Raw genomic sequence first — 21,385 nt, 5'->3', positions numbered from 1 at the left:
TGCACACTGCATTAAACTGCAGAGGTAAACAACATGATTTGTAGCTGCATGTAATTGTTAATTATGCAAAGAAAAAAAACAACTTTGGTAACAGTACAATTAACAAATGAGGCTATTTGTAAATCTCTCATTTTGTAGTTTTAACTCCCAAACCACAAATGTAGTCATGTTTTCTTGCATGAAAATGACAGTAAACTGACAAAAAGTAAGCTCTGTATTGCAAGATATTGTGCAGTTATTTGTAACAGCAAAGATTCATTTTTTCCCTAAGAGAGTCCCTCAAGACTACAGTTTCTTTCAAAGAGTTTTATTTTCATTAACAAACATTTTGATACCTCTAGATAACTTAATTGCACATTGTTAGAACATATTTCAACACATCTAACTGCAGTAAACTCAGGATTTGAACAAGTCTATTTTGTGAAAAAAACAACAACCCACCATTTTCACAAAACTGTGCTTTAGAGTGGAATGGCAATAATAAGCCAGAACAATAATTCCAGCAGGTATCATTTGAATGAACACCTTTGGAAACACAGTCTCACATGGCATGCCCCAAATTGCTCAGGAAGGTTGCAGAGGCATTACTATGTGGGAGAGGCAAGGGGACCAGCAGCCTCCACTGTTCATCTATGACAGGCCATGGGGCACAGGAGATACATGTCAGGAGACCACCAAGGGTTTCCAATCTCCAACCAGATCTAGACACACATTATCATTCATGTTCTGAGTGCAACACGAAGGCACTGTATTGAATAGCGGTTTATAATAAATTTATCGACAGGAGTAAGACATTAGGTTTCAGGGTGTGCTTTTAACAGTTCTTTGAAGGAGTTTGGTGGAAGGGCAACAGACCATAGAGGGAACTCCCAGGTGCATTCCTGTATATCTAGATACATCCAGCTTCATCTACATGAATTTTTATTGTTTTGCTTTTGGATGGATTAGAAATTCATTCCTCATCATATCCTTCTTGCCACCTGAGGCAGAGACCATAAACCACACTACTAATAAATCTAGGGATTCAAACTGCAGCCCTTGGCTGCCACCTAAAGGTTTCATATACTCCTTTAGAGGATACTATCAGACTCCATTCTCATGTTTGGAATGGAAAATGCTTGCCTGGTATTATTACAGGCAACCTCTGTGGTTGCTATTGCTAAAAGAGATTAAGGGGGGAAAAAATCGCTCTAAAAAAAACCAAAACACCAAAACAAAACAAAGGAAGTTAAAAAACCATGCTAGTTCAACAGTGCTAAAGAAAGAATGATTTCTTCTCTCTGCATATACTTTCAACTTGAAAGCCAATCTAAAAATAAAATAAGAAAAAAAGGGTCACATTGCTTGGTTTTAGTAAAAGAAGACAGCCAGAACAAAGAAACATACAAAAGAAAGCATAAACTGCTGAGCAATGGATGGATCAAGAGCAAAAAGAGGTGGTGTGCCCAGCCACCATTTAGGTAAAGCTGATGGAAAAGAAAACCCTGGCCATGACTCCTTTTGGCACCAACCCTCCATCTAGCTAAAACTATAATTCTCATCAATTAACTCAAAATTGTTGTTTTATCCACCCTGTCTGTACTAGATGGGCAATATTAACTTCTTTCACACATTTTTTAAATCTATTATAAAATTTTTTATTTCAATGAACTATCAGTTTTACATAACAAAATCATTTGTTGGGAAATCTTTTTCTAATATATCTAGAATTTCTAATATTATATGGTTAATGTTACCTTTTGCTCCTTGTATAACTGGATCTCCTCCAATTTTTTTGGCTGTAGAATATAGAGTATGGATCTGAATCAGAATGAGGGCTCTGAAGTGATATGGTCACATAGTATTAGTGTCATATTACCAGAGAATCAAACTATAGTTTGAAATGGATTTGTAGTCAACTTTTTAGTGTTAAAGTATTACTAATGAACAATCTCCTTATCATTTCTGTGATATGTTCATCAAATATGTATTACATCCTGGAGCACAAACAGCAAACAAAAGAGCATGCTAAGTAGGAGGTATTTCAAGAGGGAAAACATCCTTTTACCATCACAGACTCAAAGAATTTCTGGACAACGAAAAACTGTATTTCTTATGGTTTGGGTTTTGAAATTTAATCCTGATTTACATATCCAACTTCATTTTGATTCTCCACAGGATCTGATCTGTTTTATTTTCAGTTCATCCTCTCCTCCTACAGGAATGACACCTCTCATGTTCTCATAGGGAAGTGGACTGAACAACTGACTGTTGGTCAGTTTGTGATGCACTAAAAAATAAAACAAGAATCTACAGAGTGGTTTCCACCCACACATGGGAAGAAGCTTAGTGACAACACCATTTTGGCCCCCACTGTAAAAATGAAAACCCACAAACCATCAGTAAATTCATAACTGCATTTTCAAGCTGTGATCACTGTTATTTGCAGTATTCTTGGGGAGACAGTTAATGCCTAAGGGCAAAAGATCTAGTCATTCTCTTCTGTCCTTTTGAGTGGTCCAGGTGTCTATGTCTGTGGCACACATAGTTATATTCAAATTTATTACCGGGATTACATCTCTTGAGATCATAACCTTCCATGGCAGTTATTAGGATAGTTTCTGCATAAGTAAGGTACATGTCACTGGTATCCATACTGCCTGTGCTGTTGGCTCTTCTCTCTTTTACTTCAGTTTTGCACCTGTATTATTCTGTTGAGCGTGGTGAAATTTTAGCTTAATTTGATGCAATGTAATCCTTACTTCTTTCAGAGTCAACCAGGACACATCTCCTGCAAACTGACATCTTGTGTTCCATTTTCTCTTCCAAGTCCAAGTTATACAAGTTTGTTAATTGCCTGTAGAAGTGTGACATTAATAGAACTGATATAATTTAAATCAAGAAAGAATTATAATGGTCATCTTTTCTAATATCCTGTGTTATATAGGCTATACAAATTCACCTAGCAATTTAACATGAACACATCTGTTTGATCTATAGTCTCTCACTTATATAACCATTGAGTCTTGAATTCGAGACCACCCATCGTGGAAAATGGTGCCAAATAAGAAGTTTTATCAGAAATATTTTTCTTCAAACACAGTTAGGCTTACTAAATTACTTTGAAATCTCTATTTCCCCTCATTCTTCCAGTGTTCATTAATGTGTCATGTCACATGAGGATTATTTACCGGTACAGTATGACACTAACTAAATTCTAATGGAACAAATTACTAGCTTGTCTGTAACTTAATTAAGTAAAATATTTTCCATTTGAGATAAAAAGATAAGGTCTGTCAAATCCTAAGGTAGCTGTGTACTCTATTCAAGTACATGCTAAGAGTATGACCTTAATTTTGGTCCTTAGTTTATACTGACTCCTTATATATTGCTGAACAATTCAATTACTTCTAGACTGCCTCAACTCAGGTTGGAAGTATTTGTCCCCAAAAATGTGATGTCTGTTCCCTTGCAACACATGAATCCCACAGTCCCTCTCATGCCTTACCTTGACTCCCATCACAGTTGGGACCAGTTGCTACAGCAAAGGTGGAAATCATTTTAAAAGGAACACATCACTGTGGGGCCACAGGGGAAATTTCTCTGCAGCCACTGATAGTGGTTCTTGTTCTGAAGCACAGAAGGTTACCTTTGTCATGAACTTTTATCCCGGATAGTGTAAAAACACATAAAATTCATATAAATATCTCATCTATTTTTAAATCCTGCAAATTTCTTACCTGGAGCAAATGAATTCCACAACTTAATTATACTTTATTTTTAAACGAATCTTGGCTTTATTATAGCATAAAGGAAGAACAGTAAAACTAATAACTATAGCTCTACTGGAGCCTGGAATTAGACAAGCAAAGATTTACTGATATGAATTAAAAATACAGAAGTAGGGATGTTTTTCAGAAGTAGGGATGAACTTGTGTGAGGTGCTGCCCAAACATACATGCTTCTACGCCAAAATGAAAACAATCTAAGGATAAGCAGAATGTGGGAGGCGAGAAGATGTATATGCAGACACGTATTTGAAACAATTAGAAAAATCAGTAAGTAATTTTTTTTATTATTTCTAAATGTCCCCATCTGCCTTCATTCTTTCCTGATTTTCCCACTAAATGCTTCTTGATTTATTTTGGCCGCCATTTTAGCGGTGAGTCTTGAGCAGCAATCTGGTGAGAGAGGGGAGGGGATATGCAGGTAGCATCCAGGTTTTAATGTGCACACCCTGCTTCAAGACTTAGAACAAGTTCAGATGAAATCCTGTCAGGGAGGTTCAGAACCTTTGGTAATTCTGGAAAAACACACACTCCCTGTCCATGTCCACACACATACACACACTCGCCCCCTCTGTCACATGCACACAGAGTATGCCCATGGGATTTTTTCACTCATCAGCCACAGCTCAATGCACCAGCTTAGCTATGGGGAGGAGAAATGATTTGCACTCATCAATCACCCCATTACAAACTCCTGCATTGCAACTGTAGGATACTTTTGAGCTTGATTTATAGAGGTGATACTGAGCTATAAATGAACTTTAATTTCTGTAAACAATGCCAGTGCTGTTTCTAAACCACAACTTACCTTTCTTTACCTTTCAACCTTTAACACCTAATTTCCTCAACAGGAACTGTAGTCTTTCAGAAGTCCCGAGAAATATTTCCTATTAATTATCTACTATAGTCTACATTCTTTCTACCAGTTCCTTGTAAAACATTACAGAGGAAACCTCTGGGAAATAACAAGTGAGCTCATGGTGACAGGGGCAAATATGGGAATTTTCTCTGAAAACTTTCCAAAATGTTGTCAGGCCTGCTGTATAACTATGGAATATTTCATCTCCACCCTTGGTAACACAAGATCTTGGGGACAGAGAAGGCGTGAAATCACCATGGAAAGAGGATGAGGAAGAAGATGCAATGCTGCAGCAGCAGCAGTCATGACCTTAGAACTCCATTAGGGAAGTGAGACATAGGGAGGGGGTAGATTGGGAAAGCAAGAGGCCTGTAAAGTATCTGAGGATTCATCCAAACTGACTGTGGGAGAGTGGAGATGAGAAAAAAAAAAAAAAAAAGAAGAGAAGTAAAAACTAAATTTTGAGGAAGAAGGAAATGAAAACACCCGAGGTGTAACACCGTCATTTGATTGGCACCTAAGCTGGTTCTCAGCAGTAAGTGGAGATAACATACCTTTTACAAGTACCAGAGAGAAAGGCAGGAGACAGGCAACAAGAACAGAAGGAAATGGGTGGAGGTAAAGAAAGAAAAACACATAGAGTGCCAGTGTTCTGTGGACAGTTTGAACTTGCAATAATAACAAAATAATTCTGATAACAGTGTGTGATTGTTGCTAAACTGCACAGTGGCTGTTGCTCCTCTACAGAAATAAAAGTGTTGTTTATGTCAGAAACTGTTCTTTGAAATATGTATTTTCAGAGTTCAGCAGCTTCAGCGTCTGTGGACCTACACTTACATCTATCGAGAGGAAACCTGGCCTTCACCATCTTCCATTGAGCTGGAAAACAGCATAGCATCAAAATTGTTATGACTGTTTTTGGGTGGGCTGCAGTCCTTTGCAAATACAAAACTAAGTAAAACTAAATGCTCTTCTTTCTCTGTTAGTCACTGAAGGAAAACAGGAAAATGGCACACAGGTCAGTAACACAGATCTGGTCTTTGGTCCTTCAGGCAAAAGTGCCACTGAAATGAGGTTAATGAAGTAACTCATTTGGTCTATTGTTCTTGTATCTATTCCTTTCAGAAATCAAGCCATGGTGCCCATAAATATGTGATGTAATATCTGGAAAATATTAATGACAGTATATAGAAGAATCCCAGGTAAATTTTATTCTTTAAAATTTACTTAGGGGAGCTCAACTCTCTGAAGTCAGAAAGACTCTCAAAACAAACTACAGTAGTATTTGTCAAAAGGAAGACAACACTTCTATCTAAAATACCAGTTCCATCACATAAAAATGCATAGTGGAAGTACCAAAATATCTTAGTGTAACACTGTTCTTTAAAACTCTTCATGTGACAACAATTAAAATGTTCTTCTTCCAGAATACATCTGTTCAACTGAATATACTGCTGGGGTTTTTTAGTAATTACTTCCAGAAAGAGGTTTTTAGAGCATTTCAATAAACAATCTAAGCTTTGACCACTTGTTACATGCATATTTTTATGCTTTTAAGAATCCTAGTGGAATTTTATAGATAATTTTTTATGCTTTCTTGTCTCTAGAAAAGTCATTCTACTTAAATAGAGGAGAGGGACACCTTACTGAGACCCATCAATGCTAATTTACAGATCAGCTGTTTGCACTACAGATGTCCTAGGAAATGAGGGTCTGTATAGAGCTTAAAGCATTGGGTTTGACCTGGTAAACCCTAAACAGAATGATAACTTCTCACCTGAGAAGCCACTGCTGTCTCTGTCTGAACTGCTTGCTGATCATTTCTGTTGAAAAACTATCTTCACTGCCTTTTTTTTTTTCTTGCAATGGTCTGAAATATCTTAGGTTTTTTGTCTTATAACACAGACTTCAGCAGGCTTGTCGCAAGCACTGAAGTACAAAAGATCAAGATCTGGGACTTCTAGAGGATTACATACTCTATTTTTAATATAGAAATTTTAGAATTCAATTGTTTATATAAGCAAGGAAGAGAAGTGTACCACCGGGGTTTTGCAAGTAATTTTCTAAAGAAAAGCAGAAGGGAGGCACTGCTGCCATATAGATTGCCATAAGCAATTGTATCTGACAGACAAGCATATGATCCATTTAGCTAGTTATATAGCAAAGAAATACAATTTGCATGTCCGTGGGATCAAGTAAAGCCACCAAATCCAAAACAATTACTATACTCTAGCAGGATTTTATATTATTAAAATAGGGAAGTTGGGGGAAAGTACAAATAATTTAAGTACACCATAATGCGTTTTGCGGGGATTTTAATTGTGTCTAAGATGCCATTTCTAATGTAAGAAATCACAGGACCTCCTGATGAACACACAGTGCATTTTTTATTTTAAAAAAGTTGTGATATCAGAAGTTGTAAAACACCATCAATCTTCCCTTTGCAGCCTTGGTTTGGACTCTCCCCCATGAAATGGCACATTAAAGATGGTTGGAAATATTCAACCAAAAAAGGAACATGGGTTTTGTAAGAAATGTTTTGGGGTTTTTGACCAGCTCCAGTTAGCATTCATTGCAGATGCAATATTTTCAAAACTGTTTCCTGAAAAGAGAGGCTGTTCATCAACACTGTGATAGACAATTGTATTTTATTTTCAATAAAACAAATGTAAATACTGAAAAGAAGGCACAGTTATAACACTTCAAGAAATTTGTTATACATGTAATAAAAGAGAACTACACACTTTCCACCATAGAAATTCATAGAACAGCATAGGTTGGAAAAAGCCTCTTGAGGCACAATGAGCCCTCTGCTCAAAACAGATCTAATTAGTTCAGGTTGCCTGGGGACCTGTTCAGCTGAGTTTCAAATATCTTGAAGGACAGAGATTCCACAACCACGTTACTTCAAGGATTAATGGTCCTGTGGATAGGACAATGGATTGAGGCTGAAATCCATTTCCAGTTGTCTTAAACTCCTTGATTTGTGTCTGTTATGTGATCTTGGATGACTCAGTTTCTCCACTTGCAAAACTAGAATTATTATTCAAAACTCCTGCATAATTATATTATTGCATTATAAACACTGCCTGAACAACAATTTATTCAAAGATGCTATCACTGTAAAGTAAATGGTTTTAAGTCTTTAGATCCCACCATGGGAGGAATGAAGCTAAAGAAATAGGAAAAAGCTGCACTTTACATAAACCAGCAGAATACTTTACACAGTTACAGTGGCCTGCACACACAGAGGCCTAAACTATTGGCACCTTTAGCTCTTGGTTTGTTACTGCTGATCCTGGTAACTTTAACTATTCAGGGTGCACAGTTCACACCCAATACTGACATCCTTTTCATCATGTTCTCAGTGTTTAAATTAATGACTAGCCAGTTTTCACTCTGGTTACCGTATTCTCCGATTTTATATAAAAAATATCTGAATTTTTTTCTTCCCCCTTAAACTGCAGGTATTGTCTTTCTGCCTAGAATGCCAAATCCTTGGATGTCGTTCTCATCAGAAATAGGGCATGTAATGACTCTGATTCCTATCTGTATGATGAACAGCCTTTGCTTAGAAACCGGCAAGATAATTCATGCTGTTGAGGACAGAGCCATTTTGTTTATGATGCTTATGATAATTTACCTTCTCATCTGATAAAAAGATTCATACAGAATATATCTGTATGAAATATTAGCTGTATCCTTCCATCAGCACTATTTAGACTATGCAAGTGAAAAATCCCAAAGTAGAGAGATCTCAGTTTTGGTGACTTTTGCTTCTGTTGGCATTTTGTTTAAAGATATTTCCTTGAATTTGTTTTTGTGTTACCCTGAATCCCTTTTTTCCAGATACATTTGAATCACCATAAATTTGCAACATCATGACTCAGGAGTTAAACATTATAGTGTCCAACAGGAGTAAATTGAGTTTAGTTCCTGTGTTGCAAGTATATCTTATTTCAAATAGCACCTAACTGAACTCTCATGGAACATGTAGCTCACTACTTACAGTATTTGAGACTGTGACCTCTGAAATCATAGAACTTTTAGGTCAGGAATGCCACAATAATTGAAGTCCTGTAGACGCTACATTTTTATGTGACCATCACTGCATGTGACTTTCTCACATCCCATATCCCCATCTGGGCTGTGGCCACTCGAGGAATGACAGTCAGATGTCTGAAACGGGATTTTTCCAAGGTGAAGCAAAGGAGATGATAACTCCCAAGAGTGCAAGTATAGGACTATTCCATTGCCAACTCCTCCTTAGCAGCCTTGAACAAACCCAGTGTAGGTTCAGTTTCTGATCTTCAACATGCAGATGATAAATAATCCATAAGTCCATGAGGCTTAGCACAGGGTCTAAAGAGGCTTTCACAGACTTTCATAAGGACAGTGAAACAGCACACTATTTACACTGCTTGCATTTGCAGGATTTATTAACGTTGTACCGTGCACAGGCAGACTTGGGTGGTGCATCGACATGCTATTTTGGGATCCTGCGTGCACTGACATCTGTTCTGTCATTAGGATCAGAAATGAAGGGATGACACCGGCCTGGCCATAGCTGGCTCTGTGCTCGGCCCAGGGCCCCGAGGCCGGCACAGCTCCCCGGTAACCCGGGGAGACGGCGGCCCGGCCACCGGCGTGTGACAGGGAGAGGTGCCCAGGTGCGTTTCACCTGCCGGGAAAACGCCTCCACGCACTGCGTGCCCGGGGAGCGGAGCCCTCGAGAGGAGCACAGTGACACGACCGTCAGGAGGGCCGGGGAGCGGAGCCGGGCCGGAGCTCGCACCTTGGCCCGGCGGGGCTTTCCTGGCCCGCACGTCGCGGTACTTTCCGGGCATGGTAACCTTTGCTTTACTCCTACTGCGCCCGGAGGGGTGGAAACTCCGGGCAGAAATCACTCGGGGAAGGCGGCAAAGAAGGGGAGGTGTGTTTAGGTGACATTAAGTGATCGGGGGCGGTTTGCCGGCCCGCACCCTGGTCCGGCGCGCTGCACCCAGCGCGGCGCTCCGGCGGCGCTTGTGGGGCCGGGGGGCAGCGCCGCGGGGTGAGGAGGAGGCGATGGGGGTGAGGGTCGCACGAGCGAGCGGCGGCGGCGTCACACGAAGCGAGGGCCGGCCCCGCCGAGGGGCTGCCACGGGGCCAGAGCGGAGGGCGAGGTGCGGCAGCCGGAGGCACCGCTCTGTGTCCACGGCCTTCGCCCGCCTCCCCTAACAAAGCGGCGCGGGCGGACGCAGTGACTTCACCGCCGGGCCCGCCCCCGCCCGCGGAACCTGCCCCGCTGCCGTCTCCTGGCAACCGAGGGGAACCGGGGGGACCCTTGGGCCCGGCTCGCACCCGGCGCGGTGGGGCCGGGCCGCTCCGTGCAGCGCCGCCGGCCACCCTCCCGAGCCCCCCAACCCGCGCCAAACCCCGGCCCCGCGGCGCGGAGGAACAGCCCCGGCAGCAGCTCGGGACGGGGCCGGCAGCGCCCACCTGGCCCCGGCGGGGGCGGGCGGGGGGCGGCTGCCCGGCGGGGGCGGGGACAGGGACAGCCGCCGGCCGCCTGTTTCCCCGAGGGAAGTGCGGAGCCGCGCCGCCGCTATCCGCGCGGTGCCAAGAGCCTCCCCGCGCCCCCCGGGCAGGGCGGGCGGTGGGGCGCCCCTGGCGCGCCGGTCTGGAGGCGGATGGAGGGAGCTGCGCTCTGCGCTCGGCCGGGGCCTCACGGCCACCGCTGCCGAGGGGGGGCCGGCCCCGGCGGGGCGCGGGGGCGCGGCGGGCGCTGCCCCCGAGATGCAGCGGCCCGCGCCCGCCCCGCCGAGCGCCCTACCTGTGCCGGGCCCGCCGCCGCCCCTCCCCTGGCCCCGCCGCCGCCGCCGCCCCCGCGGGGGCCGGGACTGAGCGCGCCGCGGCGCCGAGACACGGCCCCGAGGAGACGGAGCGGGAGCGGTGCCGGCAGCGGCGCATGATGTGGGTGCCGCTGCTGGCTTGCCTCACCGCGGGGATCGTCTCCGTGCCCAGGTGCCAGCGCGGCCCCGGAGCCCTCCTGGGGGCGGTCCGGCTGCTGGCGGCCGTGCCGGGACTCTGCCAGCGCCGTAAGTGTCCGAGCGCCTGGGGCTGCTCGCCGTGCCCCGGCTGGCCGGGGTTGCCGCTGGGTTTGGTTCGGGCGCGGGGGCCGTGCGTGGGCGGGGGGCACGGCCGGTCTCGGCGGCTGCCCCGGGGCACAGCCCTGACAGCCGGGGCCGCCCGCCGCCCTGGGCACACGCCGGCTGGGCCGGGCCGGCGGGCGGCGCGTACCTGCAGGGAGAGCCGGGCTGGAGCCGCCGGCCCTTGCACAAACTTCACGCCGGCCCGTAGTTTAACTGTCCATCCTGGGGCGTCCACCCTTTAGGGAGCCGTGGCAGCTCCCGGGGAGCCTGCGGGAATATCGCACTCCAGGGTGCTGCGGGTCCTGAAAGTGCACCCTCCGCAAGTCTCCGTGAAGCGGCACACAGAACCGCCTGGGGATTCACAAGCTACGGATGGACAATGCTTAGGGATGGTAACGCTCCGTTTTACGTCGTTTATATGGCATGTAGTGGCAGGGTGAAATAGGGATACAGCTATGGGAAGATTGTCTTCTGTTTACCTTGGGGTAACCTGTATACTGACGGTTCCCCAGGAGCCACGGTACTGGTGATGAGAAAGGTAAATGTGGGTAACCCCTCACATCGTGGAATTGCTTCCCAAACCCCCGGGCATCAGTTTTGATGCATGCAGGTTGAGAGCAGTTTGTGCAAATGTACCTTAGGTAGCAACAGCTGATCAGACAGAGCAATCAGGTTAGTCAAGTATTTCATAAAGAATCTTATTTAACTAGCAGTTGTCAGAAAAGGAGTTCAAGTTGTCAGTCATCTTTCCGTGTTTTTTTGAGCTTGTGGAATAATTGCATTTCCAACTCTAAGCCTGGAGTTGATTTAAAATGTTAACATGTAACCTCTAAAAATAAGATTTACAATGGAAACGATGTATTAGCCTTAAGTTCTTTATTGCATATGTGACAAATTCATGCCTAATTCAGTAGGATTTGCCCAGTGCTATTAAAAACAATGGAATAATTTGTTAACTTTCATAGGATAATTTATTTTACTTTTTTGGCTTCGTGTTTTGAATTCAAAACCAAACTAAATGTCAATAGGAAAAATAAAATATATTATTAAATTTCTTATGAAACATGACATCTTGTATGTAGTGTCCCAGATTCTTTTTATGCAGTGCAATTGAGTTGAAAGGCTAATTGAAACTTTATGGAGAGGATGGTTCTGTGCCTGAATGCAGTGTTGTGCTTGCTCATGAGTGTAGTTCCTAGGAATGCACTAGGGCAAATAATGCATCAGAACAGAATGCCACAGGGGGAGGTTGTGCATGGGGCTTTTGTGCCAAAGGATACTTGCTGTCTTTGTTGTGCTTGATAGTGAAAATATACATGGGTGACACGTCATGGGTTATGTGTTTATTGTGACAACAGCTCTCAGATTGGGCAGACTGTAACTCTGATAGACCTTGTTTTTTCCTTTTCATTTGAAACCTCTGCTAATTCATGAAAGCTGAAAGTCACACTGAATTCCTTCCTTCATACATAATCACTTTACAGGCTAGAGCCACAGTTAAAGTAAGAAGAGTGTTTTGTTTTGTTTTTCTCTGAATGAACATGTGAATTTTTTTGTTATTATTGTTGCTGTTTGATTTTTACATTTGGTTGTGATAGCCAGTGCAGCACCACCTGGATTCTTTGAACGTCTGCAGGCCGCTCCAAGAGAGAGTCTGGGCAGCAAGTCCATGTACAGATATTTGGCAACACAGCTCTGTTGAAGCAGCCACTCCTCTTTGCTTCTGTACTGACAGTGCTGGGCATGAAGAACAGCATTGAGCTGTTCCTGTGCCATCAGCAAGTTCAGTTTATTTATGTGCAGAGTTGGCAGAACCTGCATATCTGTGTTGAATCTCCAGTTTTAAAAGCGACTGGAATTAGTATGAAATGTACATGGAACTCATAGTCTGTTCATTCTTATTGGAGCATTTGTGGCTCTTGTAGTTGAAAAATGAAGAGTTTAATGCTACCTGAGGTATTAGTTCTACAAACTGCAGTTTGAGATGTGAGTTACTGCGTAGGGATAAGTAAAGGTAGAATTTGGCCCAAGGTTGCAAGGAGCGCAAAAGGAAATCTCACAGTGCTGTAAATTTGGAAGTCCCAAATTAAAGGTTCTGTAAGCTCAGATAAAAAGGGCAGTGTTGCCGCCTTCTACAAAGGGTCTCTTGTTCAGTAAGTCTCACCAAAAGGAAATTTGCAGTTCAGTAAGCCAACTATAACAAATACCTGACATAAGAATGGAGCAAGTTCCATAGGGGTTTCTACAGGTCCCACATTTCTCTTTGAACATAAAAACCTGAAGATGTAAACCAGTGAACTGAATAAAAGCTGGATTCCACAGCGAGAGCATGTGTATGCATTGTGCTAACCAGTTGAGTAAGTGCTCACTTCAGTGAAGGCAGTCAGTGCCCTTGCCTTCTTCAAAAACTAATCTGTTGAAACTCTTAGTTTTTAGCTGTTGTATAAGCACATGGAATATGTGGAGCTTAAAAACTGAAGAATGACTGATTGGTCAAGGTTAACAGAGAACATTGGTTCAAATCTCAGCAGTGTCTTAAAACCAGTTATAATTAATATTAAAATCTGAAAACTAAGGTACTGGATGCTTTCTGAAATATCTAGGTAGTCATTCCTGTATGAAGCTCAAGTAAACAGAGTTTACTTGTGATGTGCAAAAAGGGATTGGATAGCATGAAAATCTTTATCCCTGATTTTAGAGTTGGAGAATAGTCACGCAATAATTCTGTTACATAGTCATGGTTGACAAGTCTCTAATTTAAATACCAACCATAAAAGTTGGCATTTTCAATGTTCCTGAGAGTGTCATTTGGAAAGACCAATTAGGGGCTTGGGGAAAGTGGAGGATCTGTGATCATGGCAGGGTCACTTGTTAATTGATCTGTCACATCAGATTCCCATGAGTGTTCCCTCTAGTTAGAAAGTTTCATAAATCATTACTGGGTTACTTCTCAAAGGAACAAGAAAAGCTATTCAAACCACTCATGGAAGAACAGTTTTTGAAGAGTGGTGGTCGGGAAATGTTCCTGAACACACAAAAAAAGTCCAAAATGATACATCATGTTAACTTTAACTGGTGTTTGTTAATTTCTTTTCCGTGCTGGCCCATTTTCTTTTGAGGCTCAATGGAAGAAGCTGAGTTGTATGGGGTACTCAATGCTGAGACAGTTCTGCTTTTCTTAAGGCTTAAAACAATCCAAGAAGAAAAGGAAAAAAAACATTTTTAATTTCCTGAGTCTGCGTGGGTGATCGGCTCCCTAGGGGTACTGGACCATCTTTGGGAAAGCCAACCTTTTGGGAACCAGCCTTTGGGAAAAACAACCTGGGTGTTTGGGAAGGCTGTAGGTTGCAGTTCTGAGGAATAGTGAGGGGGAGGTTTGTTTATCTGCACATTGCCCAAGGAGATTATGCCAGTGGTATGCATAAATTTGCTTTGCAAATTGTACACTTCTCATAATCTGTTGCAATTTCATGTCTGTTCAGGGATTTTATGTGGTAAGTTTTTTTTTTTATTTTATGGTTTTTACAAGTTGAATGCAACTGGTGTGGTTGCCTGTGTAGTATTTACAATGCTTTCCTGCCACAGATGTTTGAGATGGGATAAGACTGGGAAAAAAGAGGAGATGGGCAGCTTACCAACTAGAAGAGGGATAACCATGTTCTTGATGTTCTGGGAGGGTTGTCTTTTGTCATTTCAGATATGCTTTTGCTAAGGGGAGTTGTCAAGGCAGCCTGAAGATTGCATGCAGAAGGAATACTCTGTGTAGTTGGACGAGCCAGTTGCTTTTTTTCTGGCTGTTATGCTTTCAAGGAATGGAACTGCAACAACTGAGAAAGAAAGAATTACACCCCATTAGTCAAGAGGCCTGAATTAACAAATTTGATTTTCCATTAAAGTACAATCTAATTTACCTCCTCAGAGCATCAGAAAGATGTCAAAATATGATTTTCTGGAAGCTAAAGAAAATCTTCACCACATGACCCACATCTAGTTGTATGTTCAACAAGAGGACATTACAACATCAGATTATATTCTCCCTTATACTTTACAGCGGGCATAAATGCTGATAAATTTTTCAGGTGCCTGTGAAGAACTTGTGATGACTTGTATATGTTTTGTCTTGAATTTGGGACAATTTGTGTTAGTTACTAATCTACAGTAGGTGGTATGAGAAAAGATACATAAGATATTTTATTTCCAAATTGTGTAAGTTGACATAGGCTGCTGATATTTATCAAGACTTCTTCAGAAAGTCATCATCATCATCATTTCTTGGTTGGAAACTAGGAATATCGCTTCTTTCTGGGTCTCTTCTTCCAAGTAACAAGCAATAGGATGAGAGGAAATAGCCTCAAGTTGTGCCAGGGAAGATTTAGATTGGATATCAGGAAAAATTTCTTCACTGAAAGGGTTGTCAAGCCTTGGAACAGGCTTCCCACAGAAGTGGTGGAATCACCATCCCTGGAGGGATTCAAAAGACATGTGCTGCTTAGGGACATGGTTTCATAGTGGACTTGTGCTGTGTTAACAGTTGGACTCAAGGATCTTGAGGGTCTTTTCCAGCCTAAATGATTCCATGATTCAAGGAAGTACTCCTGACACACTCTGAGCCTCCATATGTCTTTTTTAGCCTCACCTCTCTGAAAAGTTCCATGAAGGTTGCACATCATTCAAGATGAAAACTTGGAGAACAGAATCATCAAAAAGGTGCATAGCAACTCAAGTTTTTCGTGTATGTGTATCAATTTAGAGGATTAGTGGTGGACTTGACAGTACTGGGTTAATGGCTGGACTACATGATCTTAGAGGTCCTTTCCAACCTAGATGACATTATAATTCTGTTCTATGATTTTAGGAACAGGTCTGAGGTAAGAAGCATTAGCCTTATTGTACAAATCAAATTTACGTTACTTACATGATTTTTTTTTCACCAATGTACTTTTTAAAAACTGCATATAGAAAAACAATAATTTTTTAGATCAGGAGAGGTGTATCTCAGGCAGTGGTTAGGATTTAATGAGTTCTGTCTAGGTAAGAAGGACAAGTGGAATAACTTGGTGTCCTGAGCTTTAAAGTTTGCTCGGTGTTCTTAAAATACATTAATGACACTAAAATAGTACGTTATATTTTCAAGACTTATGTATGTGAACTATCCTGTGCTTTTACTGTAACTGTAATCCAGATGTCTTGGTAGAAATTTGGCTTCTCATGATGAAGGTACTGAAAACAAAAAACTGGAGAAGAATATCAGTTCCTTTGTGTTAATAAACTTTTTGTCGTTTGTTGAGGACTTTTTTTATACATCAAATTCTTAAGGCCTCAGAGTTTCTTGTTCTATTTGCACCCTCCTTTCCAACAAAATCTTGTCTTCAAAGCTCCTGTATGTCCTACTAGTTGCTGACTTCTGTCTAACCAGTGGAAAGATGTAATAATTCTTTCTCATCTGCTTAAATAGGCGTGATTTATGATGGACAAAGTAGGATATGGTCTCTTATTCCTTTCTAAGCACTTGACCTTTATTAAAATGTTTTTTTTTCTTTTGGCAGTTTACAGAAATGGACTTGAGCTATTTAGTTTAACTTCTGGGAAGGAAGTGGGTCTCTAATGAATTAGTTCACTGTCCACTGTAATGGAACCTTTCTTCAAGAAGAAAAGTAAGCTGCTTGCCAGCCATTCAGGATTCCCCCTTGTTCTGGTGGCAGAACAAGAATAACCCCCTGAGCAAAATGTAAGTGTTTCAAGATTATTGGAATTTGCAGCATTAGAAAGCTGCCAAAAAACCAACTTCTAGCTGAGGCTAAATTGGCCTAAATTGAAAACTTTGCAAAGCTCATAATTGACTTTTTTCTTTATATGTTTCTCTGCTTCCCATGACTTCATTGTCATATGCCTGTGGTGACTTCTTCTGCTATTACCCAGGGTGACAATAATGAGTCTGAAGTATTTATGATCATCAAAAGATACTGAGACAAAGATTTTAACTATGATTATTGGAGGAGGAAACTTCTGTAGCATCAGGCAGGTGGAATGATCTTCCTGGATGCTCGATTTTTGTTTTTCTTCAGGCTTCTTCTCTGCTCACTGACTAGGGAGTTAAGTTGTTAGCAGCAGTATTTCACTGGATTCAGATCTTGAAGACTTAAGTGGTTTTGGTATTTTGCTGTTGTTGTAGCTGTGTTGTGAATACAGCTGCATGATGTATGGTGGCATCACAAAAGTAGTTCAAGTCTGATTAAACCATTAACTGCCCTTTCCAAAATAAATTCTGTTCCTTCTCGGTGTTCAGTGGAATTAGGCTAAGTGAATTCTGTTTGTTCTACTGTACTTGAGAGTACAATTTATTTCCCTGTTATCTCTGCAGGGTGACAAGGGTTGGTACTGTGCTGAGGACAACTTGCTTCTCTCAGATGGGAGCTGCTTGCTGGAAACTGAATCAAGTTCCCATCTTTTTGCTGAAACAAGAGTACCAGGAAATTAGAAAACTTGTGACAACTTACCCTCTGGTACAAATGGCACAAAATTACCTAGATAAAACTAATTACATAAGCAAGCATGCTCTTCCAATCTAACAAAAGCTGTTGGAGTGCATTTTGCTGACAAAAATGTTTTGATATTACTTCAAAACATTAAATAAACCACTACCTGTTTAAAACCTTAAATTTCTGGGTTTGAAGTCTGTCCCTTAGAGAGCATTTAAGCTGCACCTGCAGACCATACACATATGTGAATACTTCCTTGAAGGAGCACAAGCAGATTATTGCATTCAAACAGACTGTATGCACCAGTAGTTATAGTTAGTATGTGAGTCTGCATATTTTATAGCCTCAGTCATGTTTTGTGTAATCTTCAGCCCCAAATTATAAAAATTTAACAGGCTAAACCTAAAAGGAAGATTGACCAGTGTCTTTTCCTAAATTCCATTTTTCTCAGGGCAAATAACTATGTTTGGAGATTGAAAACCCTATTGAAAAGCAAATTACTGAAACAATAAATACCAAACACTTGGTATTCTAGAAGTCAATAATATTTTTTTAGATGACCCTCCTGAATAAATGCTCCTCCCAAACTTGTGCACTACATACAAGTCCTTAAGGAGTGGTGGTTATCCTCTCTGGTACTAGTCTTAGCTTTTATTTAATATTGTCGATGTTTTCTCATAGTGAGTATAAACTGTGCTTTACGTATTTAGTGTTTTGTTTAAACCCTGACATGCCTCCCTAATGTACACATGTGCACAACTTTTGGTTTGGGGCTTTTGGTTTGTTTCAGGAAAATCTTCTGTAGAAGAAGTTCATCATTTTGTGTACAGAATTGAGGGACTTGTTCAATTAGGTTTTCAGCTTTGAGAATTAGGGTCTGAAATGCAGAGTTAAGTTTGTTTCAAATCACAGTGTATGCAGATAAAAGAGAATGAAGTGAGCTGTTTGCATTGCTATGGAAAAAGAACCTGTGGATCAAGTGGTCTATGGTGACACTACATGGGAAGAAGTAGCTCTAAACTATTCTTAGCTGTTGCCCATCCTGTGCACTGCTTCTAGCTTTGTGAATGAAGACACAGTGTCAGAGTGAGTAGTGCTCTTATGGGGCAGAAAGCAACAATTTGGTGATATTAGATATACAATAAAAAGATAGATTAGGGAGGCAATTGGGGGTTGAGGGCCTGGTTTGAGGAGATGGAGCTATAGAAGATGGTGGGAGAAACACCTTGAGCTTGTCTTTTATTCAAGGTTGAACTACTTAAGCTGGCAAAAATTAGTCATTTGTGTCTAGCTTTTTATCCATCATGACCTCCTAATAGGGTAAAGGCTTTATAGAATACAGAGGACCATACTGACCATTCAGGGTTGTTGATGTGCAGCTTGCTACCAGTGCTTATTAATATACAAGAAATTAAATTAATAATGCTACATGGCAGTAGCCATTCCAGGCTTTTTTCAAGCAGAATGACTGTATAGAAGCTGGCCAACTCCATGGGAGGTTCTAGCAGCTGGAAATGACCGGAATACAATGATTTCTGTGCCCATGTTCCATCCTAGAAAACAAGAGTATTAACACAGCACCACACATCTTGAAGTTTCCTTGGAATCAAGGGATTTAATAAAAAAAGGTTTAGGGTCTCTGGTTCCATATGCTTTGCATTTTTATTGGTGCAAAGCTGTGCAATTTGGACCATCAAACCTGTGCCATAAAAGCAAATGACTGTGGGAAATGAGTCTCTTCTAATGATATAATCGTAGTAAATTGTCCTGTATGTTTTTGTTTATAAGAGAACAGGATAGGTTGGTTTCAGAAGTAAGTAGTCTTTGACTCATTGTTTGCAGGCATGTATTGCATCAACAAAATTTAACCATCTCCCGGAAAAGCAGGAAGTTTCATAGAAAGGAGAGGCTACAAGAAAAGTTGGCCAAGAAACAAAAATTGTATTGTGAAAAATTTCAAGGTTACATTGCTTGTTTTCATTTGGTGTTGTGGCTTGGGAACAAAGTCAGTCTGAAGTAGTCAATAGCTCTGTCTCTCACAGTCAAGGCCATGTTCGAGGCTGTGGTTTGAATGTTGTGTTAGTGAGTCCAAACTGCTGTACCAGTAGCTTCTTTGGGTAGTAGGGCCTTTTCCAAAATGCTGTTATATACATCTTTCTGACAAAATAATAATAATAATAATAAAAAAAATCCTGTGTATCGATATATATATGAAAAACTTGAGTTGCTATGCATCTATCTGAGGCTTCTGTTCTCCAAGTCTTTCTCTTGAATGATGTGCAACCTTCATATAAGTGATGGAAATTTTCAGAGAGGTGAGGCTAAAAAAGACATATGGAGGCTCAGAGTGTGTCAGGAGTACTTCCTTGAATCATAGAATCATTTAGGCTGGAAAAGACCCTCAAGGTCCTTGAGTCCAACTGTTAACACAGCACAAGTCCACTATGAAACCATGTCCCTAAGCAGCACATGTCTTTTAAATCCCTCCAGGGATGGTGATTCCACCACTTCTGTGGGAAGCCTGTTCCAAGGCTTGACAACCCTTTCAGTGAAGAAATTTTTCCTAATATCTGATCTAAACCGCCCCTGGCACAACTTGAGGCTATTTCCTTTTGTCTTATTGTTTGTTACCTGGGAGAAGAGGCCAACCTCCACCTGGCTGCAGCCTTCTATTAGGTTGTAGAGAGCAGTGAGTTTCCCCCTGAGCCTCCTTTTCTCTGGGCTAAGCAACCCCAGCTCCCTCATCCGCTCCTCATAAGACTTGTGTTCCAAAGCCTTCCCCAGCTTTGTTGTACTTCTCTGGACATGCTCCAGCACCTCAATTTTTTTTTTCTTGTAGTGAGGGGCCCAAAACTGAACACAGGATTCAGGGTGTGGCCTCACCAGTGTGGTGTACAAGGGGATGGTCACTGCCCTCGTCCTGCTGGCCACACTATTTCTGATACAAGCCAAGATGCCATTGGTCTTCTTGGCCACCTGGACACACTGCTGGATCGTGTTCAGTTGACTGTCGACCAACACCCCTTGGTTATTTTCCACCGAGCAGCTTTCCAAACATTGCCCCAAGCCTGTAGTGCTGCATGGGGTTGCTATGACAGAAGTGCTGGACCCAGTGCTTCGGCTTGTTGAACCTCATGTAATTGGCCTCAAAGCCCAGTGTCTGTATCATTCTCTAATTACAGAAGTGTCCATACACTTCTTGGGACCTCCATCTCCACGTGCCATTACAGAGCAGACTTATGATACATTTTCTTTCTCCAGCATCAGCTACAACTGTAATTTTCTGCCAGGGCTGTCCTAATGCTGTATTGACAGCGGTCTCCCACTTTTCCTCCTCCCCATTTGTCTTTGTGTTATTCAGCTGAAATCCAGTGTCAGTTCTCTCCACTGGTGTCACTCAGAGCTTGCACAATGTGCAAAAAAAGGGAGAACTCAGGGTTTTTTGCTGCATATTTTGCAAAGATGTAAACTGTCATGTGGTGCAGATTCTTGCATTATTTTTCATTTTGATGGCTTTCTAAATCATTTTTGTAGCTCTCAGTAATGACCCTCATTTTCACAAGACACTGTGTTCATAAAGTAATGCAGGTTAATTGGGGAACCCCAAAACTATTGGGGCAGGTATTGTCAGAGTTAGGAATGAGAAGCCTCTTCAGTCATCAGGACTTGTTCACTAGTGATTCTTTTCTCTGCATTTATCTAGATGTGCACATATACTTCTTATTTATATGTCACTTCTATCTCTTACCTTCTCTGTAACCACATTAGGGTTTCTCTCTTCCAGTATACTCCATTTTTCTTTATAGGAACACTGTAACTGTTTATTTTTTTGTTTGGCTTAATTGGATTTTTTGTGTTGGTTTTTTTTTGCTTGTTTGTTTTAATGGAAAGGTACTTTTACTCACTTGCCAGGTTTACAGAAGTATTTTCTCAGTGCTCAGAATTTGACAGTGCCAGTCATGTTTTACACCTCTTTTTTAGACATCTTCATTTGCTTAGCAAAAGTGTGTCTCTTCCATGCAGAGTTTTAGTTACTGCTGCTTCTCTTGCTGGTAAAAAAACATTTTCAAATCAGTGTTCAGCTTAGGTTCTATCTGAGTAGTGAAACTTAAATGCACAGCCATTAATAGAGAAGTGAAACTAATT

At 41.7% G+C, this 21,385-nt stretch overlaps 1 protein-coding gene across 9 annotated transcripts in view; it reads left to right on the top strand.

Moving 5' to 3' along the window:
- Positions 1-9,176: 9,176 nt before the first annotated feature.
- ITGB8 (integrin subunit beta 8) overlaps positions 9,177-21,385 on the top strand; it is a 49,556-nt gene continuing 37,347 nt past the window's right edge. For 2 of the 9 annotated variants that reach the window (XM_051785919.1, XM_051785918.1), the window contains exon 1: positions 10,732-16,488. Coding sequence is in view for 3 of the 9 variants with exons in the window: in XM_051785925.1 (XP_051641885.1) it covers positions 10,577-10,706; positions 11,003-11,152 (280 nt within the window). In the remaining 6 variants the exon portion in view is untranslated. Of the gene's footprint in view, positions 9,475-9,710; positions 10,707-10,731; positions 16,489-21,385 lie in introns of those variants that run through there. The other 7 variants (XM_051785925.1, XM_051785924.1, XM_051785921.1 and 4 more) reach the window with 7 other exon arrangements.

The sequence above is a fragment of the Manacus candei genome, unplaced genomic scaffold, assembly GCF_025592945.1.
Source record: "Manacus candei isolate 608988 ecotype Guabito, Panama unplaced genomic scaffold, ASM2559294v1 h1tg000021l, whole genome shotgun sequence".
NCBI classification, from domain to species: Eukaryota; Metazoa; Chordata; class Aves; order Passeriformes; family Pipridae; genus Manacus; species Manacus candei.
This window is presented reverse-complemented; position numbering and strand designations above follow the sequence as displayed.